The sequence below is a fragment of the Chamaea fasciata genome, unplaced genomic scaffold, assembly GCF_029207755.1.
Source record: "Chamaea fasciata isolate MVZ Bird 193981 ecotype frontalis unplaced genomic scaffold, bChaFas1.0.hap1 SCAF_17, whole genome shotgun sequence".
NCBI classification, from domain to species: domain Eukaryota; kingdom Metazoa; phylum Chordata; class Aves; order Passeriformes; family Sylviidae; genus Chamaea; species Chamaea fasciata.
This window is the reverse complement of record NW_027094102.1, coordinates 10,821,175-10,843,548: the sequence shown is the minus strand read 5'-3', so window position 1 is coordinate 10,843,548 and position 22,374 is coordinate 10,821,175. Positions and strand designations below refer to the sequence as shown.

Here is a 22,374-nt window from a genome sequence, read left to right as displayed (position 1 = left end):
TGAGGTTTTAGCAGATCACTCTAACTGCTGGCATGTCCCTGGTGGTGTCCCAGGTGGGTAATGGTGTGGGACCCATGGGGGCTGGCAGCTGTGGCACTGTCACACAGAGCTGGGCTGCTGGGCTGCTCCTGGTGTGTGTCCTGGCAGGGCTCACACCACAGCCTGGATCAGCACTGCAGCCATCCATGGGAGCAGATCCTGGCCTGGATCTGTAGCTCTGAAAGATCTCCATCCCCAGTGTGCTCATCTTAAACCAAAAAGAGGCAAATTTGGAGGTGGGGAGAGAAAAAACAACCCAATAAGCAGTGTTGATTGAGGTCAGAGTGGAGAAGATACTGGAACAGACAGAGCAGATGGAGAGAACAGACCAGGGCTCTCTGCAGACCAGGGTGTAGTTAGAGAAAGAGGACACAAAACAAGTCTCTGAAGTGGGGCAGAGGAGGAGAGCCCAGCCTGGCCTGAGCTCCTGGGATGTGGTCAGCAGGCTGTCACTGCAGGGAATCGTTCAGTATGAACTCAGGGCAGCTTGAAAAGCAGATCTGTGTTTCCCCACCCTCCACCACGACCTCTTTTCCGTTACTCTAAGTAGAAAGTTTCCTGTTTTATAATTGAAACTCTTAAAAACATTCATGTGGTTCAGGTCACCATACAGCTGCTTAGCTGAGGCCATAGGATGCCTGAAACACGAGCTGGGGCAGAGGCTGTTGGCTCTGGAACCTAAGAGCACTTTCAAATGGCAGCAGGAACTATTTCCTGCTACATGGAGCACATCAGAGTATCCTCTTGCAAATCCTGACAGTCTGGCTCTGTGTGGAGGGGGCCTTTGCAATCCTGCTCCTCTGATCACCTGTTGGGTTGTTGTGTTAATGTAGCTGGGGAAGCTCTTCACAGACTCAGACAGCTGCAGAAATTTCCCTCCTGACACCATTGCTCCCTTTTATCTAAACACTTCTCAGGCTGTCATTTCTATTAAAGCAAATTAACTTTTATGATGCATTTTCTTTTTGGTTCCCTGAAAGACTTAATTTCTAATAAGCTTAGTGCAGACAGGCGCTGAGTACTCCATGTCTCAGTAGATGGATCTTGGTCCAACACATCAAAAGTTGTTTCTGAACACGTATAGAAGTGAGATCCTCTGTGCTGCTCAGATAAAAGGCACATGTTGTGTTGATTTTGTGTTGTCTGAATGGATTTGCATGTGCTGTCATGACTTCCAAGAAGTGTTTTTTGTAGGAAGAGAGCTGGAAGTAGCCAGAGGAGTAGGAGAACAGGAGGTCCTGGCTGAGTTACTGACTCTGTAGGTGCCCTTTGTCTCGCTCTGTCTGAAACTCAAAGAAAAATGAGATGTGTTGCTCAAACCCAAAATTTCAGGTGTGAACTCAGGAGATGGGGGATGCAGGTGCCCCTGGAGCTGCTGCTGGAGAATGTGACTGTCCATCATCCCTTGCTTTGTGTTGCTGTTCCCTGCCCAGGCCACTGTGGGACCATTCCCTTTGTGAGCTCTCACACCCTAAAAGCCAGCACTGCTCTGCTGGTGCCAAGCTCCTGAGTCATCCTTGGGAAACTTGGCCTTGGGCTGCTTGGTCCATGCCTCCCAGAGTCTGAGTTAATATATTCTTTTTAGTACTCTTTAAATCAGGACCGTTCAAATAACTACTCTGAAATGCCTCGTAAAGAGAGAAGAGGCTCTGTGGCAGCCCAGGTGTTTCTGTCACAGTGATATTGGGGAATCTGCTTTCCTGGCTTCCTGCCCACAGCAATCCTGCTGAAGGCAGCTGAGCCCAAAGGTTATATAAAACACTCATCCCTTTCAAATCCCATCATCTGTTAAAAACCATCCCGAAATGATTTATTTATTCTTCCAAGACCAGATGACAAATGGGAAACCAGGGAAGTAATCTTTGACTTTCATTTTGCTTTATGTATTTAACATTTCCAGTGTGGACCAATTTCACTATTAGTCTGGCATGAGAAGAGGATCAGGATACCTTTGAACATGACACTACATCCTTAGAAAGGCGTGTCAGACGGCAGCATCCTCTAATTTTTCTTTTCCCAGTTGAAATAAATTTGGCTTTGTTTCTGCTACGCCGTTCAAGCACTGTGGCTGCAGATGGGTAACTTGCACATTTCCTTATCCCAGTAATCCAGGTGGATGGCAGCCATTAAAGAAAGATGCTTTATCATCACTGGCACTAAGTGGATTATCAGAGCTTGAAGTCCTGCACAGAACAAGAAGAATATGGGATGCAGAGGGGTGTGGGGGCCAGGCTGTGGCCCGTCCACCCAAGAAGCAGCTGTAGGAGGTGGTCCCTTTGTAGCATTGCTCTTGTTGCTGTGATGCTGCAGTGATGGATAAGGATCAAAGCATAGAGCAAAAATGGATTGAAATATGCACAAACAGGGGGAGAAAGAATTGACTCTATGCATTAAATAAATGTATGATTTGTTGACTTGCTGTTGTCAGAATAAAACTTGTAAAAGCCAGGGCCCCAGCCCTGCAGGAGGAGCCTGCTGTGAAAAACATGCTCCTCGGGGCTGAGGAGGGCTGTGCTCTCCTAAGGAAGAAGCCTCAAAGTCAGAAATAGATTTTCCTTGAGAGCAGCAGCACCTGGGCTGAGTGTGGCTGCGTGCAGTGTCCCTGCCCAGTGAATGTGGCACGAAGCAGATGGGCCTCTGCTGGCCTCTCTCCAGCCTTCCCAGATTTTGTGGGTATATCAGAAGCAGTGTGTGTGCCTGGCTATGAACTGGGTGGGAAGTGTTTAACAGGCTTTGAACCTTCCCAGGAAAGCTCAGTGATCAATCAGGAGGGGCTGTCTCGGTGGCTGGCTCAGCAGGCAAACTGGGCCATATTTATTTTTAGGTGTACTATGTGTTTGAAGCTGTCTGAGTGCAGCATTTCGCTTTCTGTGGGGTTTTTCTGTCTTTTCAGAAAGCTTTAGGGAGCTGTAGAGTTTATCAATGGACCAGCATGGGCTATCAGTTGTACATTGCAGGGAGTGGAGGATAAGGCTGAGTGAGTTTATCCTGTTATTGCTCAGAGTTTAGATATGCTGTAAAATGTCAGTATCATTGTATGCTGGGCTAGGAAGCTGGCAGAGCGCTCAGAGCTTCAGCGCTGTTTTCCTGGCATTGTTTCTCCTGTGTAATAAATATCCCTGCAAAACCACAGCAGTAAACATGCAGCTTTGAAGTAGCTGAGTCCATCCACAGCCCCATGCCCGGCAGGCTGGGATCAGTCTTTGCAGACATTTGCCAACATCCCTGCGTGTATGTCACTACAAATAATGCTGGAAGGTGCTTCTTCTGCTACACTGGGTCTCTGAATAAAGCTGCATTTGAGTGAAAGGGACTTGGAGCAGTGTGTAAAAATGTTTTATTAACCCCAGTGAAACTTCATTTTATGCAGTGGAATCATGTAATCATAAATTATTGTACTGTCATAGAGACCCCAGCTTTTAAAGGTGGCCTGAAAGTGCCTGGTTCACCAAAAGGTGAACTTGGAGAGTTTGGATGATTTCAAAGAGAAATTGTTGAGAAAAAAGATTGAGACACACCTGGATTTTTAAAAAGTAATGGCCTGTCTCTGTGTGTAAACTTGGAGCACACAGGTAAGCCTGCTTGCCAGTAGGGGCAGTTTGCCATTATATATTTTGGGAGGAATCAGGACCTCCTATCAGGAAGGTGTCTGTTGGGGTTTTTTTTATCCCTCCATGGTATCCATATCAGTTCCAGTTGGCTTTTTCTCTTATGAGTTTTTAATGCTTGAGGTATGCAAGTGCTTGCTATAGATGGGAGTGTAACAGTATCCAGGATTTTATGGTGTAGCTTATTGACTTAGGGGAAACTGCACTTACAAAGGGTTGTGGTTTTTTTTTTCTTCATCTGGTTTAGGAGCTTTTCTGGAAAAGCTGCTTCTAGTGCAAACGCAGTGGGAAGTCACACCAATAAAAAATGATAGCACTGTAACACCTTTTCAGGCAGGAGAGTTGATTGCCCCATGTTGAATTTTCCTTAGGACCTTTGCAGTGTTCTTTTTGCCTTCCCCCTGCCTTTTAGTTTTTGGGGAGAAAAAGTGAGGCTGGGAGGACAAGGAGCTCCTGAGAAGTGGTTTGCTATGTTTGGGGAGGAGAATCTTTCTGAGGCTGCCCCAGGACATCTGATGGAGGGCGGCTTAAAACCGAGGCTGTATTTTCACAGCTGTTGTGGGAACTTTTGCCTTTTAATACAGCACAGATGTGAATGATAAAATAGAAATTGAAGATTAATGTACACCATCTTGGTGTGTGAGAGCTTCAATTATAGGCAGAGCAAGGAGAATAATGGAAAATACATTTGAGCGATCGCTCAGTTAATATAATTTGCAATGAATTATTCACAACAATTTGTTCACCCAGCTCTTATTGTGATGGTTTTCATTCCTTCATTTGCCGTGTGCTTGGAGCTGCTTCCCACAACTCCTGCTCGACACGTACTGAAGGATCTCCACGCACCCAGCCCCTGCTCCCCACCTGCCTCCACCTACGTGCCCCGCACAGATCTGACACAGCTCAGCCTTTTTGGCACTGAGCTCTCTAAGAAGTTAATCGTGGTGTTAGTGCGGAGCCTGATGCTGCTGAGCACGCTGGTGTGACCCCAAAGAGCCCCTTCTGTCGAGCTCAGGGGCTTGCAGAGGGCTCATTTCTGTGCTGTTCCATATGGGGGGATTGTCCTTCCACCAGCGGAGGCTGAGGCCTGAGCCGACAGAAGGAGATCAGCTGGTGCTGGGTGATTAATCTGTGTCCTTGGGAGCTGAAGTGTTTGCTTCCTACCTGTACAGCATCAGTCATGCCTGGAGGTGGGGGAGAAGGTGTTGGGCTCTGCAGAGGAGCGTGTGACACCGGCAGGGCTCGAAGAGAGAAGCATTTTTCAGGCTCAGGTCCCTGTAACTTGTGCTGTGGGTGAAGCAGCAGAGCAGGGCGCTGGCACTGCCTCAGGTGAGGGGCCAGCTTCCAGCACTGCAAAGCATCACAGGTGTGCCCCCCCTCTCCTATTCTTAGAGCACTGGATAACCCACAAATGCACATTTTCTCCTGAAGTCTGTCAGAAAGGAGGACTTGTTCTTCCTGGCTGTTTGGGAAGGGCTGTTCCTGGGGAGTGGGCATGGAGAAGGTGTCCTTGTCCTCCCTCCATGTGCCACTGCAGCTCACAGGGAGACGGGGTGGTGGAGCTGCTCTTTGCCACCCCATGCCCTGCTGCTGGGCTGCTGGGTAGGAGTGGGGCTGTGTTCTGCTATGAACTTGGGCTGGTGAACAGGAATGGGGCTCTGTTCTGCTGTGAATTTGGGCTGGTGGGCAGGAATGAGGCCTCGTTGCTCCCTGACCCTGTGCTCCCCTGCCGAGCCCTGAAATGCAGCCTCCAGTTTAGGACAGGACAGAAAGGAGTCCGATCCCTTCTTTGTACCTTGTTTGCCTGGACTCAGTGGCACCACATCCACACCTCGCTTCATTTTCTGGCTTTTCTGAGCCCTTTTCTGGTGTCTTGTGGCTGTCAGTCTTCAGTGTGTTGGGAGACACTGGGAAATAAGGTGAGCTTGTCCCGAGGGCAGAAGGGAGCCAAGGGGAGGTGCACTGGGAACACGAGGGCTGCTGCAGGGGTTGGTGAAGAATTCAAAGCTTCTTTAGGCTAAGATTAAAACTTCTCTGAATCTTAACCCTTCAGGGCCTCTTACAAGCTCTGCCAAGCCGTGATCACAGTGCCTTTGACACAAAACCCTGTAACAAGCTAGGATTTATGCTGCCCCTTCTTCCCACGGAGAGACAGCATTTACAAGGTTAATTTGCCAGCATCTACTTGTCCAAATCTCCATAATCGGGCCAAACATGATTATGGAGCTGCGTGTCATTAGTACACAATGGCACTTAACTGACTTGAGATTGAATTAAAACCCTAATGGCAGAGCATCCAAAGTAAATAAGAGACAAGCAGACCCACTGGTGAATGACAGTCTATCACTCAGCTTGGATTAGGAGAGCTCAGGGATGGCCAGAAACAGTAGAAGCAGAGTCATTAAATTGGATATACTGGCTGAGGTTCAGTGCTCTTATTACTGTTAAGCATGCAAGTGTTGGGGCTGTGAGTCCAGTGTAGGCGTGGGCTTCCTGCACTGGCCTTTGAGCTGGAAAAAAAAAAACAGAGGCTTTGGATTCACTGTGGTGCTGGATGAGTTTTTGTCTTTGCTGTGTTCTGCTTTTTTGCAGCAGTTTCATCAAGCAGGTGTCAATGCCTTGAAATTATTTCCAGCAAAAGTAAATCCAGGCATTCATTCTGAGTTGGGTGAAACCACTCTGTGATGTGTTTTATTTCACTTCTGCCTGGTTTTGCCTTCCTTTGTGGTAACGTCAGAGCAGAGGTTTCCAATCAAAATTTCACTTTGCTTTCGATTTGCCTTTCTTGCAAGTGCGTTTTCCAGATCTTTTAAACAAAGCCTCATAAATCATCACTGATGTCATGGTGGGTGTGTTTTCCATGTTCTGTTTGGCGTGCCAGAAGTGCTCTGTCCCCAGGGACAGCCCTGCAGATGGTTTTCCCAGTGGATGCGCTGGGGAAAGAGCTCCCTCTGACAGCAGGACAGGGATCAGAGGCTGCAGGATGCTTTGGAGTGAGCAGCCTTGCAGTGTTTTTGATTGCCAGCTCTGAGGATGGTTATTGCCCTTTTAGCTCTGTCAGTGTTCCTTATTGTGCGGCTCTGGTTCCACTCAGTGCTTGCGTGCCTGCCATCAAATAAGATGTGACGTGAATATCTGTTGCTGCTCTGGCCCTGGGGAGATGATTATGAACCTCTGGCTTGTGCTTGTACTGTCAGTGACATTTGAGGTAGGAAAAGCATTAGGTAGTGAAATCTCTGGAGAAAAAGCAGGGAATGAGCAAGAAAACAACAGAAAATGGGCATGGATCATCAAGATCTGTCAGCAGTGTTGAATTTGAAGAGTTTCTGGTGTTGCTGTTAATTTATGCCCTCTGCCAACCTTGTTGCTATTGCCCTGTGTGAGTTTTTCACCTAGGGGCTAATGACTTTTCATGTGTTTCAGGAATCTGCATTTTAATAGAATAAATGTTACCCTTTCCCCCCAAAGCAGTGATTAAAAACTAAAGCCTCTGGGAAGCTTTCTCCAAACACCCAGCACCTCAAGTGAAGTGTCCAAAGCAACCCTGGTGTATTTAGATGTGGCAGGGCCCTGAATGTATTTGATTTCTCATCATGGGTAGATTACTCCTTGAGGCAGGACCTCATCCCTCTCATGGTGGAGGGATCTCTCTCATGGTTGTAACTCGGGACCCCAAAATCCCCTTTGGGCTCTCCTGGGCCACAGAGTGCAGAGGTTGCACTCAGGCATTGTGAAGCACACGGCAAAAATGGAGACTGTTCCAGCACAACTGAATGAAAAATTTGACTGTATTAAGAGTCTCCTTTGGAAGCAAGTTGGGGGAAAACTGTGTGCTGGTGCTCTCTGCTGGATAAACCCAGGAAGGCTCTGCTCTCACTGCGGTGACAAGGCAGTGCTGGGCTTGAGGCTCCCGCAGCTCTGCCCTCACTGATGGTGTGAATTGCCCTGCCTTGAACTGTCCAGAGCTGGCTGAGAGCATGTGGCTGCTCTGACTCTCCTCTGTCCTTGCCTTGCAGTGTGTTACTTGCTGAAGAGCAACATCAGCCCCGACCTGTGCAACGAGGACGGATTGACTGCGCTGCACCAGGTGAGGCGTGGCAGGAGCTCACACCCCGTGTCCTGCTCCTGTCCACTGAGCCAACCTCCAGCTTCAACAGGGACACCTCTTGGATTTCCTTTTTTTTTTTTTTTTCTCAGTTAAAGCAGTGAAACTTCACCATGTTGTGCTGGCGATCTGGTTTCTTGGGGAGCAAACTGAGATCAAATCCTTTTCTTGCTGTATCCCAGGCTTTATTCAGTGATAACGAGAGCTCAGGAGTCAGGGCTGGACTTCACATGTGAACGGCATTTCCCCCACCCTTTCATTTTTGTAGGACTGGCCTCTAAACTCTTACAGCAGATGAACTCAAACTTAGAGACTTTGGCAATCCAAGAGTTTTGATGATGCACAATGTGGAATCCACTGCTGCTCCTTGTAGGCTCAGGGCCTTCCAAAGTCTGTATGACATGGCAGTAGCTGGTCACCAGTGAAATAGAGACTTGCTCTAGTGGTGTGTAGGTCTGTGGCCTTCCCTGGAGCCTCTGTGCTGTTTCCACAAGGGTTTTTCTATTCTTTCTCAGGCACGTGGGACTGGCCGTGCCTGGCAGCTGCCGCCTCCACTGCCTGAAACAACAGTGGCGTGGTTGTCACACGAACACTCAGGGTTTTCTGGCCGTAACTCCCTGCTCTGAATGCTCCCATTGACTTGGGATTTTGGATTCTTTTGCCAGTCGCCTGCTCTCTTCAAAGCTGGGTGAATGTTTAAAAATGCAAACTGGCTCCTGGAAGAACGAAAGGTGCCCACCACCTTCACCTCTCCAAAGAGATGTTATTCTGCACTCAGAGAAACACTGACAGCCTCCTTGCTTTCCCAGCCAGACTCTAAAGCCTGGAGAATCCCACCTTGCCCAATGAGAGGTTGTAAAGGTGCATTTGGGGGTTCTGATGGGAGCTTTGTATCCAGTGGAATGAACTGAATCCCTGAGCACAGAGAAGCCCCTCAGTTGGGCACATTAGCATTCCTTCCAGTGAATGTGACTTCCTTCCACTTCCCTGATAACTTGGCTGTGTGACAGGCATGGCTTTAACCCCACTTTCATGTACAAATAGTGAACAAAATAGAAATACCTGAAAGGTCCTTGTCACTCAGCTGCTGAAGTGCTTGTTGTGTGTTGGAATTGAGCCCCATTAACAGCCCCTACTGTGTGCTGAGCTGTGTGGGTCTGCAGCAATGCACACACCACAAAACGGCTTCTTGCATAAGAATAAATCTTATTTTAATGTCTTTATCACATGCACGTTCATGTCTAGAGGTGAACAAGAGGTGGGTCAAAGAGCAAATTCCACCTTCACCAAAGGAAAGAGGTCGAGGCCCTTCTGGCCTGCTGGGCTGTGCTCTAAATGCAGGAAGGAAGCTGGGGTTTTTTTTTCAGGAAATGAAAAGTGCCCTGCAAAGTGCCTCATAATTCTGGGATTCCAATTTGTGACTCTCCAGATAACTGTGGTAGGTAGCCTGAGCTCCTGAGAAGGCTTTTGCTCATCACATGTCAGTGTGTGGGATTTTCCCTAAGAACAGGGAATGTCAGCTTGTCAGCTCATCCCTTGGTATGTGGTTATACTGGTTACATTGAATTTCTGCTATGTTTGCTCTTGAATATGGAAGACCCAGTGGAACAGAAGCTGTGAGCTTGTTTGCTGTTATTCCCTGCTGGTTCTGCCCCCATACCAGAAGGCCTTGGAAAACCCCAGTGACCTTTTGGTCTGTCCAGTGTAGGTGCTCTGCCTTTTTGACCTGCTGGTTTTCAATTTGGTGTTAAACTTTGCTGGAGATGCTCCTTGCCAAGCAGTGCAGGATAAAGTAGCTCTCCATGTCCAGGTGCCCTTTATTATTTTACAGCTGAGCAGGTATGAACCCTCATTTTCCCAGAGTTTAAAAAAAACCCCAATCTGTCTGCATTTCTTCCTCCCCAGTGCTGCATAGACAACTATGAGGACATAGTCAAGCTGCTCCTCAGCCACGGGGCCAATGTCAATGCCAAGGACAACGAGCTGTGGACTCCACTGCATGCAGCAGCCACCTGTGGTCACATCAACCTGGTGAAGATCCTCATCCAGCAGTAGGTGGCTCTTTTTGTCTGTCCTTCCTTCAGGTCTGATTCTACCCACAGCTTCTGTGGATGGAAAGTAGGACTGTTTAGTACCTTGGGAGATGGCAGCAGTGGTGGTTATTCCCTGCTTTCAGGCTGCTCCTGGGGGTCCTTCCTGCTTGGGGGAGAAGGGGATGAAGGAGGAAGAGCAGCAAGGCTGAGGAGACAATAAAACCCTAGATGACTAGGCTCAGTTTCTTGAAGCTTCTGGAGGCTGGGCCAAGATTTGCCTCTTTTTTTGCCTGTTTTCAGGTGTGGCTGTGTGTGCCTGTGGAAGTGTGGTCTCTGTGGGGGTAGAAACAGGAGCAGGCCGCAGGCAGCGGGATGCACCCTCAAGCTCCTAAACACTACTTCAGATCTTGCAGCCAGCCCCTGCCAAGCAGACACCAGTGCAGGAGGGCAGCAGTGTGTTTGTGCAACTCAGACAGCTGGGTGAACTCTGTGACCTGTCTCATTGGTCTTAATTAGTGATCAGTAAACTTCCTGCAGTGTTTGATCTCCAGTGGTGACACTGTGGGGTGCTTCACCAAGTCCCTAAAGCTCAAGTCTTTCTAGACTTGCCAGCAAGGAAGAGGAAACCAGGTGTGTTTTGAGCTGTTTTATGAGCACCTGTGGTGAATCCTGCCTGCAGCAGATAGTTGTGCCTGTGTCTGGAGCCCTCTCCTCCCTTTCCCAGAGCTTTGGGAGTGTTAACCTGCTGCCTGGCACAGCCCTGCCTGCTGCTTCTTCCTCAGGGAGGGAGACTTCTCCCTGTGGTGCTGTCATCTGGGAGATGAGCATTGAAAACTTCGCTCTTCTTTGACTGTATAATGAAGGAGAGAAGAGGATGTAGTCAAGGATCCCTTGGAGGATGTTCCCACTTGGGTAGGGAAATTTTTGGATGAGGGTTATAAAAATGGAGCGGATGTGGGACGCAGGGCATTACTGACTCAGGAAGGAGGTACAGTGTGCTGCCTTGCATCCACTTCTGGAATTAATCTTCTCCATTCATAGCTCCACAGCTTTGCTTCAAGTCTTTCTTATCTCATACGTACTTTGGTGGCATTTGGGCAACTGTCAAATCTCAGTTAGTTTTTCCTCAGCATTTATCCCAGTGTTTGGCACTGTCTGCTCTGGGATGTCTGAGGTCCCTCCTGGTGTAACTCAGTTTTCCCCTTGCAGTGGAGCAGACCTGTTGGCAGTCAATGCAGATGGCAACATGCCATATGACCTCTGTGAGGATGAGCCAACCCTGGATGTCATTGAGACTTGCATGGCCTATCAAGGTAAGGAGATTGAGTTTATGTAAAATACAGAAATGGGTCAACGTGGTACTAAAAATTACCCTGTTTCTCAGCTCTTGATTTGCCTCTGGAGAAAAGCAGAGAGCTGCTCCTGGCATAATTTCTAGGGACCTGATTCCTAAAGATCATGAGGGTGAAGGATGTGGGGTCATATCAGCCAGGATCATAAAGTCTTATTTTACTCACCAGTGGAGAGTTTTACTCAAGCCTTCCAACTGTCCTCTTCCTAACTGGAATTTTAACAGGGATTACCCAGGAAAGGATCAATGAGATGCGAGCTGCCCCGGAGCAGGTCATGATCTGTGACATTCATGACATACTTGCAACTGGACAGGACCTGAACAGGACTGATGCCCAAGGTGCTACACTGGTGAGTGAAACTGCAGCAGCTTCAGTTTTGCTTTCCTTCAGCTCAGAGGTTATGAAACCTGCCCTGGAGCAGGAGTTATACAAAAAGAACAGGTGCAAGTCCCTGAGAGGAGAAATTCCACAGAAAATAACACATCAGCTGACCTGCAGGGAACTGGGCCTGGAGGACCTCCCAGTAACCTCTTGCTTCTCGTGGACTGGTTGGAGTCCAGTGGAGGAGATGTGTGAGCCCTCTGGTTTTCACAGGTGCAGGATGCAGTGCTGAGAACCCTGAGGACTTCCTGCTCCTTCTGCTCTATGTGGGATCTGGCTCACAGAGTCAGTGGCTGCTGTGTTTTTCACAGTGGGTGGCACCTGCCCCTGGGCAGAGGTGGGCACCCAGGACAAGTCCAGCACAGAGCAGCCGACATCTGATTTGTCTGGACAGGGACTGAGGAGGCTGAACAATCCTAGTTCTTTTTACCCCACAAATGTGTCTCCTAAATCGTGGCAGGCCCAGCTTAGGGATTGTTCAGTAGTGAGGTCGTATGTGCTGGGAATTTCACACAACCATGGTCATTTAATGCTTGGGTCCAGACATAACTGATGTACAGGCACTTGGCTCATGTGTTTGAGGGCCAGGCCACGGCAGTGCATTCCAGTTTCTTAATTTAAATGTCACCTTTAGCACACACCAGAAATGTAAGGGGAGGGCAGGCTCCCTCAAAGGTAAGCTTGGATGGTTGAAGTTTTTATTGCAGCTTATTTTTTAACACATTTTTTTCCCTTCAACCAGGATTATATACCTACATTGAAGCAGACTTCTTGGCTCCCCCTATTGCATCACCCCCAACTGATTCCTTATTAATTCACATGACGTCTAGAAAGTGGCATAAAATTGATGTAGACATTAACTGAGTTGCCAGAAAGCATCAGAATTTATTTCCAGATGAAGTTTTAACTCTGTGTGGTGGCATCCTCATGAATTTTTTTTTGAAAAGAAGTTTTGATTCTCCCCTTTAGCACAACTGAAGTAGGAGGAGCTCCGAGTGGAGTTAATCCCTTCAGAGCAGTGCATGGGTCAATGTTTTGCTCAGAGATGCAACAGCAGACTGCAATTATGAAAATCTTCAGAGACATGAAGTTGGGGGACTAAAAGAGACCATTCCTGATTGTCTCCAAAGTGGTGGCTGTAGTTGGAAGCCAATATCTAAAGATCATATTCCCTTAAGTTAAAGTAGCCAAGGTTTAAAATGTTTTTGACTTTCAAATGGTGAAAATAATTATAGTGTGATTGGAAGTGCAATTGCATGGAGAGTCCTGACTAGAGCAGGCTGTAAATTTGACTCAAAAAAATCACATCCACAGCACTTTAGTGGGGAAGAGGAGATGTTCTTCTGGCATGAGGAATGCAGAACTTCCAGTGGATGATGTTCTGCATTGCAGGCTCATGTTTTGATGGTGCTTTCCCTACAGATTGGGAAGCACTTAAAAGCCCTTGATTTAAAATGTGAATACATTATTTTTCTCATCCATACAGCTAAGTTATTCTAAGAAGTGTTAAGCAATTTCCTCTCCAAACAGAATTACATGCAGGCAATGCTGAGCTTTAGCAACAGGAGCGACCTGCTTTTGACCTGGTGCCATCTGCCCAGTGTGAAACGTGCTGCTTGTCCAGCTCTAGGCTCAAACATTAGCCAAGAAAATCCTCTGAAACTCAGTGTATGAAACCATTCATGGTCCTTGCAGGTGGCTCATGCTCTATTCCTTATCTCCTAGCTGCATATAGCTGCAGCCAATGGTTATCTGCATGCAGCTGAAGTGCTTCTTGACCAGGGGGCAAGCCTGGATGTTAAGGACTGGGATGGCTGGGAACCTCTGCATGCTGCTGCTTTCTGGGGACAGGTAAGGATTTCACTGTGTCGTGTGTGAGGGTGGCATTTCTTTCTGCCTGGACAAACTGTGGAATACTCTGCAAATGGAATAAATCTGTGCTGGGGCTGGGCTCTCTGGGCAGCATCAGAGCAGATCCCCTGGGCTCCAAAAAGAACTGGTTGCTGAGAAATTTCAGGCAGAGTATGCCTGTGCAGGTGGATGGTGGGAACAGTGTTTAACATCACACACACACCAGAGTTATTTGAGGCAAGTTGAACCTGTGTGCCACTGCCTCTCACCTTATTCCAACCTTTCAGCTTTAGGGAGGAAAGCTGAAATTGCCTAAAATACCTCTATCAGCTTGGCTTTCTTTCCATTCTTTAGATGCAGATGGCTGAATTGCTCGTGTCCCATGGGGCTAGTTTGAGTGCCAGGACATCTTTGGATGAGATGCCAATAGGTGAGTTTATGAAGCTTAGAGAAAGAAATGGCTAAGAAATGGCTGGAGTCCTCACGTGGTGCTTTCAGAAGCATTAATGTAATTTTTTAGGTATCTTCTTAGAATCAAAGTTGAAGTTTCTTTAACTGGGACTGAAGTTTTGTAGCACCTACTTTACTACAGAAAATGCTTCTTCCTCCTCATTAAAAGAAGGAAGAAAGCATTTCCCAAGCACCAGTTCTTCCTGCTGCGTGTCTTCTTTGTTATCCCTTGTGCTTGGGAGCCTCCCTGCTGTTGTGTGCAGCCCTAAGACCCGGGTGTCTAACTAGGAAGGCACAATTAGTAACAAGGTGCTAATGATAACTGTCGGACAAAGGGCTTGCTCTGTGTGTGCCACAGATCTGTGCGAAGAGGAGGAATTCAAAGTGCTGCTGCTGGAGCTGAAGCACAAACACGATGTGATCATGAAGTCTCAGATGAGGCACAAATCGTCCCTGAGCCGCAGGACCTCCAGCACGGGCAGCCGGGGGTGAGTTGTGCTGTTGCCTGCAGGTCACTGGGGCACTGGCCTGGCCACCCAGGTGTGGCTGCAGAGCACCCTGAGGTCGGTGAGAACAGCCCATCTGTCCTTTCTGAACGAACTCATGAAAGGCAGTAGCTCACTTTGGTTGCTGAAAGCAGAGCTCCTTTGAAGAGTGGGTTTTTCACTAGGAAGAGGTGCTAATTCTTGGGGGGAAAATGGTTTTGTGCTGGTGTGGTTTAAGAGTGCCCTGAGCACAGGACTAAATGGTGAGAATTTACCCTGTTAAACCACTGAAACTGGTGCTGGAAAATCAGTGCTTCAAGTGGATTAACTTGAGCTTTTCAGTAGTATGTCACATGGCCAAGATGCAGTGCTGAGGAACAGTTTGCAGATGATTTATGTTTACTAGACACCAAAGCAGTCCTGGACACCACAAAGCTCCCTAAACAGCCCGTGGGCTGTTTCCCTCTACATTTACTCCACTGGTTGCAGAATAGGTCCATAAGGTGACCTGCATGAGCTCTAACACAGATTGGCAGTGCCACTTTAGAGCTCCTTAAAATTCCTCCCACCTTCAGTATCCATCCAGTGCCTTCGCTCTGCGTGGGTGCCAGGAAGCTGAATCCACTTTCCATTCCAGAGGGAGAGGCTGTGAAGTGTGAGGAGGAGGAGGAGGAGGAGGAGGTTAGAAGAGCTACAGGCTAAGAGGAAATGTCCTGTCCTGCTCACAGCTTTGATGCCTCTTGTCCCTGTCCCACAGGAAGGTGGTGAGGAGGGCCAGCCTTTCGGACCGGACAAACCTTTACAGGAAAGAATGTGAGAAGGAGGCCATGGTGTGGCAGCAACTGGGGGCAGCAGAAGAAGGAAGAAACTCAGGTCTCGTTGGAGAAATTGGAGAGACTCGGTCTGACCAGGAGAATACAGACCCTGTAAGGAATCTCTTCTCTTTCATGGGAGTCACTGAGGAGGGCTGGTGGTGTGGATTCAGTAGCAGTGGGTGGAAGGTGGCTGAAAAGTTTGTAGACCTCATCCACCAGGTGTAAGCAAAAGAAACTGGGATGTCTCACTCAAGTGGAAAGCCTGTTTTGGATTTACAGCTGCATACACAGTTTTGAGATAAAAATGAACCACGATGCTCCAAAAAATATAGTGTGTGCCTTTCATTCTAAAGCTCACAAACTGGTAAGCACAAAAGAATTGTAATCTTGCTTTGCAGTTACTTGTTTTTAATTAAGTTATTGTCATGTTCTATAGATAAGCATATTATTTGTGTGTGTGTGTGTGTGTGTGAGGCCTTCCGAGTTAAGGTTCCGTGTCCTGTTTGGGAAACAGTTCCTGGTTGGGGCTAACAGCATTAGTGGGGGAATTCAATGTTTGTGCTGCAGCACCTGTCTGGTAGAAAGGCTGAGTGTGAGCAGACTGAGGAGGTTGTCCCAGGGATATGAGCCCTGCTGTGGGGAATGGGGGAAAACACCCTTTCATGCCTTGTTGTTACAGAATTCAGTACTGGAGAACTCGTCCCTCCTGCCGGAGCTAGCAAACAAAAGCACACAGTGTGACACAGAGATCCCCCTGCAGAACGGACTGATGGCCTCTGCCAGCCCTTACCAGTACAGCTTTTCCAACGGGGACATTTGGAGCCTGCACGCCGACCCCGACAGTAACCCCGGGCACGTGCTGCCCTACAGCAGCCCCGGGCTGCCCGAGGCCCCGCAGTTCTGGGGCACCTACAAGGAGCACAACCACCAAACGCTGTCGGAACTGAAGCGGCAGCGAGCTGCAGCCAAACTCCTCCAGCACCCATTCCTCAGCACCCACTTCAGCACCGGCATGGCAGGAGTGGCTGAGAACGTGGGCGAGGCCAAGTCGCACTTAATCGAATCCAGGACTTCTCCCTACAGCTCCAATGGGACCTCAGTGTATTACACAGTGTCCAGTGGTGATCCGCCCCTCTTGAAATTCAAAGCTCCCATGGAGGAAATGGAAGAGAAGGTGCACGGGTGCTGCAGGATTTCCTAGTCTGGCCTGTGTCTCACCCCAAAGGAAAGAAGACGTGGGTGGGCTGGTTGGATCTATGGCAGTGGCCAGGTTGTTTGCATTCCAGAGGGAGAGTTTGGTTATGGACATCCTGACTGTGGCAGCCTCGTTCATCTCAAGTTGTACTTTACCCTGCCGATTACTTCCATTGCAGCTGGATGAGTAATGCAGGTGGAGCAAGGCTCTTAGGAGAGGAAGGGATGCACATCAATACGATGTCAAAAGAGTCTCCTTAGTCTTGCTCCCTGGGGAAGAAGGTATGGTGTGCTGCCTCCCCATCCACGGGAAGTCGTGAGATGCCTTGGAGCAAAGAAAGGATCTGAATTTCACATCTTTGTGTCTGAGCCTCTTGCTGTAAGTCACCGAGCAGCTGGAAGGTGACAGTTCAGACCTGTGTTTTCACTCTTGGGTGATGCACATATCCTGGAGGGGAGGTCAGCCCCCACCTGAAGTTTGCAAGAGTGGACAGAGCTGTTTTCCACACAGCTGGATCCAGCACTTCCTGGGCCAGAGCAACAAGCAAACACAGCTGCTGCACTTAGGAAGTTTGCAAGGTGTTACCTCCTTGCAGTGACAGCTCACCATCACAAACTGTGCACTGGCTGGGTCCTGTTCTGCTCATGTCAGCTTGTCACTGCAGACTGCCATCAGGTTTGAAGCAGAACTTTTCCTGGAACAGGCTTCACTCAGTAGGCTTTAAAACTGATGTTGCAATAAAGGGGCCCTGGCAATAGAATTTTACTGCAATAAAATACTGACAAAGGTCTATATTGGGATAAGTAATTTAAAAAAAAAACAACCTTATTTGTACTATTTAGACTCTTAATTTGTTAAAACTGAAAAGACTTTTGTTGATCTCACTTTCCTATTGATTCTGTTTGTTTACTCTGTATGCTCAACACAGATACTAGGGGCAATATGCTTTGAGTTCTGATTTTTTTCTGAATTTCCAGAACCACAGGACTCAGGAGGCATGGGAAGGAAAGGCTTGCCAATACTAACCTAGGAACACCATGAAAGCATTTCTAATCCCGTAGATGTGATGACATTTGCATTAACCTGCAGTCTTTGGCTGAGGAATACGTTTAACCATTGCTGCGGTAGCTGAACACTGCAGCAGGACAGGAGATGTTTTGTTCTGTTTTCCAGCTCCCTTGCTGAAGCTGACAGCAGTGGGCAGCAGCTGGCAGAGGAAGGTTTAAATGCCTCAGTGTCTGTGGGAGTTGCCTGACACCGTCAGTACTTAACAAAGCCTCTCTGCTGTGGAGCAGCTGCAGCGCCAGCACTGTGTCTTGGTGTGGTTCCTGTGAGCTCCGAGAGCCCACCTGGCAAACACTGGCACGGGGTAACCTGGGGGTTTGGCACTGGCTTTGCAGCAAGTTCAGGCTTTGTGTCCCTGGGGGAGGTGAGAGGAGAGTGTGGGACAGCTCTGAGGAACTGTAAATCTTTAACTCCTCTGCCACACACGTAACTGTTTGCCTGCATGAATATGTGTCTTCTTGGGCAGCTTAAATTCCAAACTCTGAAGACATAAACCTGTTTGGGTCTCTGCAAGCCATCAGTGGATCAAATCCAGCTCGTGTAGTTGTGCTTCAGCCAAGCAACAGCAAATGCAGCTTCCACCCATCTTCCTTTTATCTGGCGCCTGTTAGACATCAATATTCCCCTTCCCATGTACTCTCCCTCTGTGGGGATCCTCACGGCCTTAACTTTTTTCTAGGCTATAAAAAGTTCACTGAGGCTGCCAGTGACTGTTAAGTGCTCCCCTCTGCTCCCCACGAAATCCACCCATTGCTGGTGCTGGATGCATTCCCACACAGGGCTCTGGGCTCCTCGAGGCTGCAGAGGTGGTGGCTGTGTGTCACCACCACTGCCACGCTGTGCAGGAGACACTTTTGGACCTGTGAGGTACCAGGCTGACAGTTTAATGGTTTGAATTAACTAGAAAGTGGTGGCAGTTGATCTGGTTCACTTAAAATCCCAGTTCTGCTAAAGGCAGAGTTTGAAGCATTCAGAGAAGTTGCGTTCCCTCCATTGTTGTAACATATGGTAATTTCAGCACTAGAAGATAGTTCTGGTGCTTGACCTTAAGGGATTTTTAAAGTCATTCTCTAGTAGTAAGAGGATGATTTGGTAGCTGGAAAGACTTTACTGCATCTGTGTGTGGTTAACAGTGCATCTTCTGATTACCTTGAGTAAATATTCTGGGATAACACCAAGTGTGGCCTGGCTATTGCAGAACAGGGGAGATGATCTTTCAGGTGCCTCTCTTCTCCCATGGTGGTGAGGTTTGTCTCTCCACATCCATCCTAATGAGATTTCTGAACTCACTCTAACAAATTTTGGTGCCGCTGTCTACCAGGTTGTATATGGTGCAAAATCTGGGCCCAGATGTTGCCTTCCCTCCCAACAAAGGAGGAGTAGGGCCCTTTTCCTTCTCAGAACAACTTTGTGCTAGCAAGTGAATCGAACCCTGCCTAACTCCAAGGAAATTAAAATGAGATCACTGAACGCAATAGTGTAAAGTAATTTGAGGCTTGCTTTCACTGAGAGCTGTTAATACATGAAAACTGCAGGAAACCAGTCCTTTATAGACAAACAGCTTTTTGGCTTCCATTGGTATTTCACAAGAGTAAAACTCTGGGAACTCATCATCCTGGCTGTGAAGTCTAGTGGTGTCTGGTCAGATGTAATCCATTCTTCATCAGACAAGAGAGTTATTAATGGTAAGAGGCAGTAATGGATAAATCTTGCAGGATCTGTTTCACAGCCCTACCAAGTATTTACCTACCACAGGCTTTGGGCTGAAGTTGCACCAGAGCGTGAGCTGGAAGGCTGTTGAAGAATAGCCTGGAATGGATTCATGCTTCTGTGTGGTGACATTTGGGATATAATGGTCACTGCCTGTGGAGCACTGGAGCTGTTGGTTGTAGGTCTGGGATGAGGGATTCTGTAAAGTGGATAATTAACCTGCTTCTGGTGAACTATTTTGTGGAGAAAAACAGGATTTTCGGGGAATAAAAACTACATAGATTCTCCTACATGGGCATTATAGAAGCCTACCTCTAGGAATAACTTTTCACTGTAAAATTTAGCAGTGTTACAACAATAGAGGGGGTTTGATATCTGTGTGCTTTAAGGGTCATCCCAGAGGAAAGCTCTGAGGTACAGAGCAGAGGGCACTTAGCTGTTTCATTGGATCTTAATATGGTTAAAAAGCTGTAGAACCTAGAAATCATGTTGTGACTGGCATATCTTAGTTTATTAGAGGAGCATTTGAGGTTTTTATGATATACTGAATGGTTTTAAGATCAATAAATATATAATTACAGATTCAAGGGCAGGTTAGAGTCCCAGTTCAGTTACCAGTGAGCCGAGTGAGGCTGTAGTTGTTCATGGAGACTGTGCAAAGATCTGAGAATGTGAATGTACTGACAGGTCTGTTGCAGGCAGAGCTGCACAAGAACAACCCTTCCTTCTCCTCACATTTTCCTGTGTGCTGAATTTGTACTGTTTCTAGCAAACTAAGTGGCTGATGAGAGCAGCTTTACATTCCATGTTGAAAGAAATTTATTAGATGGAGAAAAAGGTGTCTTTCAAAACAATGTCTGTACTTTAGTGAGCTCAGCCAAGGAAGCCCCAGCACTGAAAAGTTAGATAAGGGCTTAAGTCCCATTGCTGGGATCTGTTTGAAATCAGACCTGGATCTGTATTTCACATACCACATGATGCGATTTCAGCCCACCTAATTTCACTTCTTTGGTGCTCCTGAATCTTAAAACCCTCCCAATGTTGGGAAGAACTGACTCTAGCTGATGTGATCCTGTGCCATCTTGGAGGTGGGGGTTGAAGAACCACCTGGATGAGGAACTCCTGGTAGGGAAGGAGAAGAGCATGGCAGGGCAATAGCAATAATGACTCAGTGCAATACTCAGTGGAGACAGTGAGTTCTCGAGTTTATTGAGCAGGGTCTTACTTCATGGGGTTGAAATCCCTTAAAAGCTCCCAAATGGCATTACAACTTCTGTCTAGTGTCCTTTTTTCTTCAGTCCTGGAGCTCTGATTACCCACATCATCCCTGCTGGAACAAAATCAGTTACCATGGAAAAGGGAATACCCTGAGAAAGCAATAGCACTGGTCTCCAGTGAGCCTCGGATGAACTGTTGTCTGCTGGAAGGTTTCTCCCTACACCTGGGTTATTTCTGTGCCTTATACTTGCTAAAGGTAACTCGTCTCTGGAAGGTTTTGGTGACTATACAGTTCTTGCTGATCTTTAACTTGGAGACTTTTGCCAGGGGATAGTAGTTCAGAGCATGCCAGATTTTGACATTTTAAATTATTATTTGCTCTTTTGATTTCCCTCATGATCGCCACTTCTCTCTTCCTAAATACACAGAAAGGAAATGCACAGGGGCTTCATGTGTTTTAACAAATCACATTGACTGCTCTGGTGTGTCAGTTCTCTACAGGCAGAATCCAGAACACACTTGCAGCAGCAAGGTCTCACCTCTTACACATTTACATTTTTTGTTTTGTTTTGCTCGTGGCTGTGCGACAGAACAATTCTCCCTGGTTGTTCTCCACCTTTATTCTGTTTTCAAGTTGGCCAAACTGGAAATGGACTTCTCAGTTCCCTCTCACGAGTACCACTGGGCTCTCTGGGCAACGTCTGCCACGGCACAATTCTGACCTAGAATATTTTGCTGTATTTCAACCATGGAAGCTGTAGTAGAGGAGACTCTGCTCAAGATACCTGTTCCCAAAGCTACACCAATGCAATGATCTCCACCCGCAGCTGCAGGGGAGATCCGGGTTTTTAACCAGTGCAGATGCAGCCTTAGTATTGCCACCACCATGTCTTCAGCCTTTAGATTGCAGTGTGGGGTTGCAGGAGTGTGAATAACCCTGGTACAGGCGGGACTGCTGCGTGTACAGGATGGTGAGAGATGATGGCAAGCCTTCTGCAATAACTCATAATTTCATTGATCAGTAGTAAGCGATGTACAAATAAAAACTTGATGAAATGTATTTTATGTGAAAAAAAATAATGTAAGAACTGTATATTGTATTAGCAGCTTTGTGTATAAAATGGCATTTTGGCAATCAGAGTCTAATATATTTAAAACTTTTTTTTTTAAAAGGATATTTGATATTGTATGGAATTGACTTTATTGCTACTGTAAGTATGAAGATGGTTTCTTAACATGTTGAAGCAATGCATAAAATCTTAAACTTTATGTAAAACTCATGCCAAAAGCGTGTTTGACAGTATTAGCACCTGCCTCAGTGTCTTTAATAGAGAGATTGAATTTTTTAATTTAAAAATTATATTAAATTTCTTTTAATAATACAGAAATGCCACTGATTTTTTTTTAATTGGTTTAAGTTGTGTCACTCCGTTAAATATCTTTGTCTCTCAGCTGTCTACAGCCAGGGAATGTCTAGAAGAGGAAATCTATACGGTGGGTGGGTGTAACTTCTTGTTTCAAATGCAGAGCTCTGTAAGCGTTTGGACAATGCTCTCAGGCCCATGGTGGGACTCTTGGTGTTGCTCTGTGCATGGCCGGGAATTGTGATGAGGCTCGGGGACCCCTTCCAGCACAGAATATTCCGTGATTCTGTGAAGCGACGGCAGCTGGAGCTGAAGACAAGCCAGAAAAGCCAAAGCCGTGCCTGCCTTCCGTGGGAGTGTTCGAGGCTTTAGCTCCAGCATTTGTTAGCACGGATCACCACGAGCGCCCTTCTCAGAGGGGTTTGATTCTGTTCAGGGCAAAAGCTCCGCGATCCCTGCCCGCCCTCTGAAAGCCGGCGGGGCTCGGGCAGGGCTCGGGCAGGGCTGGGGCAGGGCTGTCCCGGCCCGGGAGCTCCATTGAAGGCCGGCGGGGCTGGGGCAGGGCTGTCCCTGCCCGGGAGCTCCATTGAAGGCCGGCGGGGCTCGGGCAGGGCTGTCCCTGCCCGGGAGCTCCATTGAAGGCCGGCGGGGCTCGGGCAGGGCTGTCCCGGCCGCGGAGCTCCGTCCCGGTCCCGCCCGGCGG

General features: G+C 47.6%; 1 protein-coding gene across 3 annotated transcripts in view; it reads left to right on the top strand.

Moving 5' to 3' along the window:
• PPP1R16B (protein phosphatase 1 regulatory subunit 16B) overlaps window positions 1-21,713 on the top strand; it is a 59,570-nt gene extending 37,857 nt beyond the window's left edge. For all 3 annotated transcript variants that reach the window (XM_066198655.1, XM_066198653.1, XM_066198656.1), the window contains 9 exons: window positions 7,664-7,734; window positions 9,658-9,803; window positions 10,995-11,098; window positions 11,362-11,486; window positions 13,244-13,369; window positions 13,724-13,799; window positions 14,178-14,307; window positions 15,062-15,230; window positions 15,799-21,713. In XM_066198655.1, coding sequence (XP_066054752.1) covers window positions 7,664-7,734; window positions 9,658-9,803; window positions 10,995-11,098; window positions 11,362-11,486; window positions 13,244-13,369; window positions 13,724-13,799; window positions 14,178-14,307; window positions 15,062-15,230; window positions 15,799-16,320 — 1,469 coding nt within the window. In that variant the 3' untranslated portion in view covers window positions 16,321-21,713. The remainder of the gene's footprint in view (window positions 1-7,663; window positions 7,735-9,657; window positions 9,804-10,994; window positions 11,099-11,361; window positions 11,487-13,243; window positions 13,370-13,723; window positions 13,800-14,177; window positions 14,308-15,061; window positions 15,231-15,798) is intronic.
• The last annotated feature ends 661 nt before the right edge of the window (window positions 21,714-22,374 follow it).